The sequence below is a fragment of the Monopterus albus genome, unplaced genomic scaffold, assembly GCF_001952655.1.
Source record: "Monopterus albus unplaced genomic scaffold, M_albus_1.0 scaffold94.1, whole genome shotgun sequence".
Lineage (NCBI taxonomy): Eukaryota > Metazoa > Chordata > Actinopteri > Synbranchiformes > Synbranchidae > Monopterus > Monopterus albus.
In genome coordinates, this window is record NW_018127974.1 from 1,470,828 (window position 1) to 1,479,980 (window position 9,153).

General features: G+C 44.5%; 1 protein-coding gene across 2 annotated transcripts in view; it reads left to right on the top strand.

The window, feature by feature from the left end:
- scaf8 (SR-related CTD-associated factor 8) overlaps positions 1 to 8,257 on the top strand; it is a 25,559-nt gene extending 17,302 nt beyond the window's left edge. For both annotated transcript variants that reach the window (XM_020608754.1, XM_020608753.1), the window contains exons 7-20: positions 260 to 436; positions 523 to 599; positions 723 to 843; positions 1,120 to 1,248; positions 1,689 to 1,804; positions 2,459 to 2,652; positions 2,750 to 2,850; positions 3,424 to 3,537; positions 3,728 to 3,884; positions 4,244 to 4,374; positions 4,935 to 5,076; positions 5,154 to 5,201; positions 5,316 to 5,537; positions 5,681 to 8,257. In XM_020608754.1, coding sequence (XP_020464410.1) covers positions 260 to 436; positions 523 to 599; positions 723 to 843; positions 1,120 to 1,248; positions 1,689 to 1,804; positions 2,459 to 2,652; positions 2,750 to 2,850; positions 3,424 to 3,537; positions 3,728 to 3,884; positions 4,244 to 4,374; positions 4,935 to 5,076; positions 5,154 to 5,201; positions 5,316 to 5,537; positions 5,681 to 7,521 — 3,570 coding nt within the window. In that variant the 3' untranslated portion in view covers positions 7,522 to 8,257. The remainder of the gene's footprint in view (positions 1 to 259; positions 437 to 522; positions 600 to 722; positions 844 to 1,119; positions 1,249 to 1,688; positions 1,805 to 2,458; positions 2,653 to 2,749; positions 2,851 to 3,423; positions 3,538 to 3,727; positions 3,885 to 4,243; positions 4,375 to 4,934; positions 5,077 to 5,153; positions 5,202 to 5,315; positions 5,538 to 5,680) is intronic.
- The last annotated feature ends 896 nt before the right edge of the window (positions 8,258 to 9,153 follow it).

Sequence of the window (9,153 nt, forward strand, 5' to 3'; positions counted from 1 at the left end):
GTTGATTTTGAATTCATGAACATGAACAACATTTTTACAGATTTTGGAACTCAGTGCACACATAAGGCGCACCGGATTATTAGGCGCACGGCCGATTTTTGAGAAAATTTAAGGCTTTTGGGTGCGCCTTATAGTGCGGAAAATACGGTAGTATTCCTTAAAGAGTTTTGTCCAGTGAGAGAATGTTTTTTCCTTTTGTTTGAGTGTACCTGCAGTTTGTGTAGCTATGTCATATGCTCTGTACTGTTACCTGTTGTAGCTGCAGCAGCTGGTACAGAGTCTGCAGATGCAGCAGCAGAAGCCCCAGCCATCCCTGTTGCAAGCCTTGGATGCTGGCCTGGTGGTGCAGTTGCAAGCTCTGACAGCTCAACTCACTGCAGCTGCTACTGCCAACAGCCTCAACCCCCTTGAGCAAAGGGTCTCCTCTTTTAATAAGGTAAAACTGCAGTCAGCCACTGTTAGCATCTTATTTCTTGCATAATCTGAACTCTTCTAATTTGATGACTTTGTCTTTGTTGGCAGAAACTTTTGGGTCCGTTTGACTTTGGGAGCAATTCTGAACGTGGTGAAGAATCTAAAAAGGACACATCATCTCAGCTGTAAGTTCAGTGTTCTCTGTTATCACAGTGGGTTTTCTCCCACGCTGTCAATAGGGATCCAGTGTTAAGTTCCCTTCACTACCTCTTGAGTGCTTATGTCTAATTGTTGCCTGCGACTTCCAGGCCTATAGTGTCTGAGCCCATCAACAGCTCCCTCTTCCATCAGTTGGCTGAGCAGCTACAACAGCAGAATTTGGAGCAGTTTCAAAAGCAGCTCTTAGAGCACCAGCAACATCAACAGAAGGTAGATGGCACACACACACACACACACACACACAGTACTGCTTTGATTTTAACAAATTTTTACCCCCAGCCAAGATGCACTTTGTTCAGCATAGTAAATAGCCTAAACTTTATTTACAAGGAAATGCCATTCACTGGACTTATTATTAAATCACATAGCTTCTGTTATATCCACATTTGTAATGTTTCAAGCATATAGCTGTCACTTAGTATGCCTCCTTTTATCCATTTAAATGCTTCAAATAAAATGCATTTTAAAACTCTGCTCTTGTTCTAGGCGATGAGTATAGAAGGGCAGGACTCAATCTTTGGACAAGAGTCTGTTGCGACCGCTCAGAGCAGCAGCCAGCCACAGCTTCCTGAGCCAGAGAACAAATTAGATGACTCCATAGACAACCAACAGCAGGTATCCCTGCAGTGGGCCATTGATGAAAATTATGTTGACTTATACCTTTTGTTGTATTCTGTTACTTTTACAATTGAAGTAAATGTACTGAAATACTGGAGTAAGTAATTAATTAGAGTATAGATATAAGCTTGAACCTTGCTTGAGCTGCACGTGAGATGCTACACTTTGGTCTGTCCTACTGCATGTGCGACATGGACTGTCATGCCTCTAAATCTGACCACCACAGAATCGGAAATATCAGAGCGATTGGCCGGTCATGATCAAGGCTGATCATGCTGAAAACCGGCCATTTCTGATCTCCACTGATCAATAGCTGTATCTCTATAATTAATAAGTAGTTACTTAGCTGTAGGCTCAGATCTCATAGTAATTACTGCAATTAACTACATTACCTTGTATTGAAGTGTAAAGAGGTGTTTAAATTACCATGTTTATAGGACATGGATCTGGACGAGGGCCCAGATGGAATGGAGGAGGAGGAGGAGATCTTTGAGGCAGAAGAGAAGAAGACAGTCAGCACACGCTCCAGAACACGCTCAAGGTCACGGTCTCGGTCAGTCTCACTTCTAAAACTTCATTATGTGGTACTTTCCTCAGTGAGACTGGAATATTACTGAATTGTCTTGTTGTATAAGCTACAAAGGTACAATCTTTTTTAATGTCAGAGAGGTATTGACTGTATTCCCCTGAAGGTCAGATGATGCAGTGTCGTTACCATGTATGTGGTTCTGGAAAATATTTATGTTGAAAAGGACAGTAACCAAACCTTTCCAGTAATTCCACTCTCCCTAAGCTCATCTGCTTTCTGTGCTTACTGTGTGTATACCTGCTTTTACCAAGGCCCATCAACTAAACAGATTTATATAAGACATCACAGAGTGATTTTATTCATCACATTTTTATCAGGAAGCCATATGGGTACCAAATATGAATTGTGTCTAGTTCTGACAAAGAATGTTCTAGATTGTAATTTCAAATAATCAGAGCAGTGATTAATTAGCCCGTTCAAGCTTGTGATATTAGGTTGCTATAGTGCTTTGTCAAACCCTGGCTAGTCGTTTATCTGGTAAGTAGACAAATGTTCATCGAAATTACAAATGATGAAGACAGGTGTTGATGTTTAGACTGGAGCATACCTGTGGTTTTTCAGTGACAGAAAGTCAGTCAGGAAAGCATTTCTTAAAGTTGGAATTTTTTCTCTCTGTAGGTCTCCAAAGAGGAGAAGGTCTAGGTCTCGTTCCAGCTCTCGGAAGCGTAAACACCGCAAGCGGTCACGATCACGTTCCAGAGATCGTAAGAGGAAGTCATCGCGGTCTTACTCAAGCGAAAGACGCGCCAGAGAGCGAGAGAAGGAGCGGCAGAAGAAAGGACTGCCTCCCATACGATCCAAGACTCTAAGTGGTAAGTGGAAGTCATTGTTGGTTGTTTTAATCTTTTAATTATTGTTTCCTGGCTCTGTCTTTCTGATGAGTAATTTTTTCCCCCTACCCTTGTGTAGTGTGCAGCACAACTCTGTGGGTGGGTCAGGTGGACAAGAAGGCCACTCAGCAAGATCTGACCAATCTGTTTGAAGAATTTGGTCAGATTGAATCTATCAACGTAAGCAGACCTCTCCCCAACCTAATTCAATTTTAGTTAGAGCAGGGGTGGCCAATCCAGGGCCGCTCGCCCCCCTTGTTTTCCAACTATCTATGCCCTACCCACTGCTGATTACCTGGATCAGGTGTGTTCAGTCAATCAGAAGCTAGAAGATACTCTCTTAGATGAAGGTGGAGTGAGGAAAGACAAAGCAAATTGATATCTTCCAGCTTCTGGTTGACTGAAACACACCTGATCCAGGTAACCAACAGTAGGTAGGGCAGGGATAGTTGGAAAATGAGCAGCCATCGAGGACCGGTATTGGCCACCCCTGAGTTACAGTGTGTTAGCCACTTCTTTTATCCCAAAATTTTAAAATGAAAGCTGGTAAGTGAGTCTGTCATTACTGTATTGTAATTTTAAGCTGCCATCACTGGTCTGCTGTTTCTACCATGGTCCCTCTGTTGTATACGTTTTCTCTCCAGTTCTCATTTACACATTTCTCATCATACATCTGAGTCTATTATATGGTCATGTATTGTTTTGACCATTTTCTTGTTCAGTCTGTTGGAATCTGTGTGTGTGTCTCTACAGATGATCCCACCCAGAGGCTGTGCCTATATCTGTATGGTCCACAGGCAGGATGCCTATCGCGCCCGTCAGAAGCTTAGCACCGGCTCCTATAAGATTGGCTCCAAGATTATCAAGGTACACATTACCTTTTAATTTGATTGTTTGTATTCTGGTTCTCCTTGTGGTTTCTTCTAATGTAATTTTCTATTGCCCTACAGTGGTGAAACCTCAGAGACAGTTAAGCATTCTAGGCACATGGATCCTTGTATGCTCCTAGAAATAGCTTTGCTGAACTTTGACCATCATTTGTATGTATCTTATCCAGATTGCATGGGCCCTAAACAAGGGGGTAAAACAGGAGTACAAACAATTTTGGGATGTGGACCTGGGTGTCACTTACATACCTTGGGAGAAGGTGAAGTTGGATGACCTGGATGGCTTTGCTGAAGGAGGAATCATTGACCAGGAGACCGTCAATGATGGTGAAAAGAAACACTTCTACTTATTAACTTCTTTCTTTGGCACATGCACTAGGTCTGCTGAGTCAGTAGCAATGCTTATGTAAATATAGGGACACACAGGCAAGTTTCTGCACACACATGATGAAAGCATAGATTTCCAAACACAGGCATTTGATCAAGATTTGTTTTCTGCCCCATTCCCTCAATTGTTTGTTTTGTTATGGTATTGCCCAAAATCCTGGAAGAAATCCCATTGGGAACCCCCACCCCCACCCTGATAGAAAAATGGAAACGAAGATTGAGTTGGAAAAACACAGCTAAACTTTCAAATCCAAACAAAGTACTGGATGCTAGTTTGAATGTTTTGTCTCTATCTGCAGAGTGGGAAGCAGCCAAGAGTGCAGAGCCAGCCAAGGAGGTTACATGTCAGCCAGTAAGCGTCGAGACTACAGCAGCATCCAACACCCAGACTGAGACATACAGCCAGCAGGTTACCATGATGCCTGTGCAGGTACTGGACAAACTGTTTTGATTTTTTTCAGATTTTAACAATATCTATCTTATCTACCTACCTATCTAAAATTAGCAAATCTGATTAAACTTTAAAAACACAAAGTTCATTGTTGCTTTTAGTTTCTGTAAGGAATTTGTGGGAAATAGAAACATAGTAAGTCACCAGCCTTGTCTTGTAGTGGAGGCTTAGGCAGCTGCTGAAACATGGTCAGAATCAGAATCAGCTTTATTGGCCAGGTGTGTCAGACACACATGGAATTTGACTCTGGTACATCGGCTCTCAATGTATATGTACATATCCTCATGCAAGGGGCAAGTAAACAGTAAACCAACATAAGGCTGTGTAGTATAACAAAATAAGCAGTATTAACAAGCAACAAACAGTGCAAAATAGGCAGTATAAACAGGCACTAAACAATGTAGACAGACAAAGGAATGCTTATTGTGAAACGAGATAAATAGGAATAAAAATAGAGTACTTAAAGAGTACTTGTGTTCCATGTAACTTAGCCATTTGGCTTTTAACTTACCCATGTTTTGCTTATTTCTCTCAACCAGCTACCAGTGGCCCAGGCTGTTCAAAGTGCAGTAGGTTTGGTGCCTCCGACCTTCCCTGTCACCATGGGCATACCCCCACCAGGCTACGTGCCGCCACCACCCTTCATAAGGGCTGGCTTCAATACCTCACAGCCTCCGCCAGGTAAATAATGCAGACAGTCATATAAAGATCAGGCCTATAGAAATTCAGAAGCTGACAGACAAGTTTCTGTTGTGCAGGATTCATGCAGGCAGCACAGACAGCAAGCATGGCCTCAGCAACTACTTGTAAGTATTTAAGATATGCTACACCTCTAATACATGCATATAGTTTTGAAAATTGAGGCATTTGATTGGAGTTTATTAGGTTGAATTTGTTGTTTCTCCTGTACTCACTCATAGCTTTAGTGCAGCCTTCAGTGGCCTCAAGCCAAGAAGCTGTCAAGGAATCACCGTTCAGTGCTATGATGCCTCCAACCGGCACCATCCCTGGCAGCTTCATGCCCTCAGCCATCCCTGGAGCCAGTATGTTCAACCCAGTAGGAGTCCCAACTCAGCAAGCTTCTGGTGAGAAAACACAGTCTGCGGAGGGAATGGATGCTGCTGCGGAGCTCACACTGCAAGGTGCTAACATGTTTTTAAATGAAAGATTTAAAAAAAATGTTGTTTGGACACTCATCTTTTAAATTATTTTCTGTTTTGTTGAAGTTTGTGTTTGAACAAATAGAATTTAAACATTTATTTCTGTCTGTGTGTTTTGCCCCCAGGCATGCAGAATGCAGTCCGCAGTGGCATGGGTCTCCTTGGCATGCATCCTACAGCTTCCCTCACCCACCCGTTGCATCAGTCTGGTCTGACTGGGCAGAGAATGCCTGGTCTGCTGCCTCTAGATGTGCGACCTAATCTCCTCCAGCCTGGGGCTGCTGCCCGCTTCCCACTCCTCATGCAGCAGGGCCCGGCCCAGCAGGCTGCTAGTCTCCTCGACGGGTCCCTCCAGGCTCAAGCCCGCCCCAGGGCTCCCTTCTCTCAGATGGACCCCTTCAGCAGAGCTCCGAACCTTACCAATGAAAATTTATCCAAGACAGAAGATGAGTCTTCATCTGGTGCTGATGAGGGCAAAGACCAGGACTACCGCTTCCCCCCGATGGAAAAGCAGAGCACAGGGTTGCTGAGGACACCTCCACCAGAGCATAGGGAACCACTTGGAAGCAGTGGTGGAGCAGGAGGAAGTGGAGGAGGCAGGCCTCCCTTGCTCCAGACACCAGGGACACAGCCAGCCAGAACTAGCCTAGTGGGACGTCTGCAAGCTCTTGCAGGCTTCACTCCTGACAACCGCTGGAACCAGGTCAGAGGGGACTTTGATGAACGAGATGGCACGCGAGGAGGCCCACAGGCTCCTAGTGGACCAAAAGGCTTCCAGGAGGAGCGGCCCACACCTGGGCAGAACTTCCCCAACCGCTTTGACAGCCGTCCAGGAGCAGCAGCAGCAGCAGGAGGAGCTGGAGGGCTTCCTGGCAATGCTGGAGGTGTTGGGGGGCCGCAGGCCTGGAACCGAAGCGTTGGTTCAACAGCGCCTTTTGACACTGAATTACATCAAGACCTAGATGACAGAAGACGTCCGTGGGACAGGCAGAGAGACAGAGATGAAAGAGATTTTGACTTCAGGAGGGAGATGAATGGTAACCGCCAAAGCCGAGAGCGTGAGAGGGAGAGAGAAAGGGAGCGAGGCCGAGATCGAACGAGAGAACATGAACGTGACAGGGACCGTGACAAAGAGCGAGATCGTGAACGTGGGAGCTGGACACCTCTGCTCCCTCTACCTACACCTCTACTTCCAACTCCACCTCTTAATCCCAACCTGACCTTGAACCAAGGCAAACTACTTGCACCACTCAAATTGAACCCCCAGCTTCAGCCACGATTCCAGCCCCTTCTTTTGCCTCAAGCTCAAGGCAGACCTTCTCTCTTGAGTCTGGATCAGCCACCGCCTCAGATTCAGATCAAGTCTCCACCTTTGTCACAGAGCCAAACAGCTGAGCACCATTCAGAAACCCCAGCTCCATTTGCGACACCTCAGGCCCAATCACCTGACCCATCCCCTGACAGCAACAGTCAGAGCCCAGTAACTGAGGCTCCCGCCAAGGCTGAGTCACCATCCCTGCCTACAGCCCCCTCCAACACCTCTAGCTCTTCAGGCACTAAGACCCCATGCCGAGCCTCTCCGCCGGTTGAGGCCTTGTCCCAGGACTCACCTGTGGCCTTCATACAAGCTGCCAGCCCCCCGGAAGAGACATCTCACTCTCTGGAGGAGCAGGAAAGTCCACAGAAAGATGAGAACAAGTCTCAAGGGGAAGCCTTCTCACCCCAACGCCAGTGGGTCAATGGATCTGAGATAGACAATAGCAATGTGGCTGAACCAACACCTGAGGACTCTCCTGAGCCCATTCCAGAACCTTCTTTCTGTTCTCTGCTCCCTGAAAATGAACCGAAGCTGCAGCAGGAGCAGATTGTCTCTCCTAAGGACGTGGGCAATGAACAGAGTGAGCCCATGGAGGAAGTTGCGAGTCAGCCAGTGGTAGACACTGTCACAGACACTGAGGGGACATAATCATCACTCAGTAGGTAAAAGATCATTTTGTAAAGTTGTCTCTTCTTCTCTGTACTCATGTCAGCAAAGCACCACCACACGGGACATGACGAATACTGACTCACATCAGTTATTATCTAATAACCAGTAACAAATGATTTTATCTTTCACAAATACCAGTGTACTTAAATAGAAGACTCGTTAGCTGATTTTATTGATAGAACATTTTGTTTGTATTTTATTTTCTTTTTTAAGTTGTAATGCCACCCCCCATCCATTTTAATTAATCTGAGCTTGATTAATTTTCCTATTGCCTGCCGAAATGTTTAACTGTATATGGGGAAACTGAGCGTTGACCTTCCTATGGAAGAGTAAGAAATCCTGGCTGTTCAACAAAGGATTGAATATAGGTATACACAATACTTGAAAACAGTGGTTGCTTGCCCCATTTCTGTCTTCTGCAAGTTTTGTGGTGCCCTACAATGCTTTCTGTTTTTAAGCAGAATAAATAGCCTGGATACCTGTGAGCACAGTACATCTACTTTTAATTGGAGAAAATGAACATTTTTAAAATGAAAATCTGAAACTGTTGTATCCCCCAAAATAAAGGTATGTAATTTGTTGTCAATTATACGGTAAACCCAAACAGTAAATGACATGCCAGGGGGAAGACAAGAAAATGAACAGAGGGATGTTCTCATGTCGGGTGCATATTGTTTTAGTATGAAATAAACATGCTTTGTCTGTTTAAAACACATGCTTTAGGACTGTTTTCTGACCCAGGACCAGTGGAAACTAGGACTGCTTTACAGACTTGTACACACTGTGCGCTATTGCTTCAGTCGATTTGATGTTCTCGTAACACAAGTTGCTGCTATACCATCCATCCACAGAGCACTTGGTTGGATACAACTATGGGACTTGTAGTTCTTAGTTTCTGATGACTTCAGCCTGTATGTTTCCCTAAGGTTTTGCTGGGTGACTGTTGAGGATGGGATTGTGCCTTTTTGAATGGATTTGTTTGTTCATGATGCTACCAACACTACTGTGTGATGTACACCAGACTGTGCGTGCACCTCAGTTTCAGACAGCGCTATGAACAGACAGCTATCTTCACAGAATTGGCTGGCCTAACGTTTAAATGGTAGCTGCGCAGTTTGTACAGCACTCATCTAGAGGAGAACAATATATCCTCCATCGTTCTGTGCATGCAGGCTTGTAGCCATGTTTTAACCTTCCTGTCTTTCTTGTTCACTTCATACTTGTAGTGCTTTTCTGTTGAGACATACTACTAGAAATCCATAGTCTGCTGTTCTATCAAACCAAATGTCTACTACAGGAGTTTTGATGTTGAATAAAAGTTGAAGGTGAATCAGATTTTACCACTCTTTCTGTCATGAATCTCAGTTCGGGCTGATCGGATGAACTTTTGTAAACATCAACACCACATCTTCAAACTCGAGAGCAGAATGCAACTGAGATAACGGAACGTAAATGAAAACACTAAAGCAGTTTAACTCAAAACAAAGAAACCGTGTATAGCAGGTTGTGTACTGATATATTGAGAAATACCACATCCTTATATCTAAGAGATATATAGACACTCGCTTCTAAGGTAGTTTTTATTTGTATTCCGCAACCATAAAGGCCAGC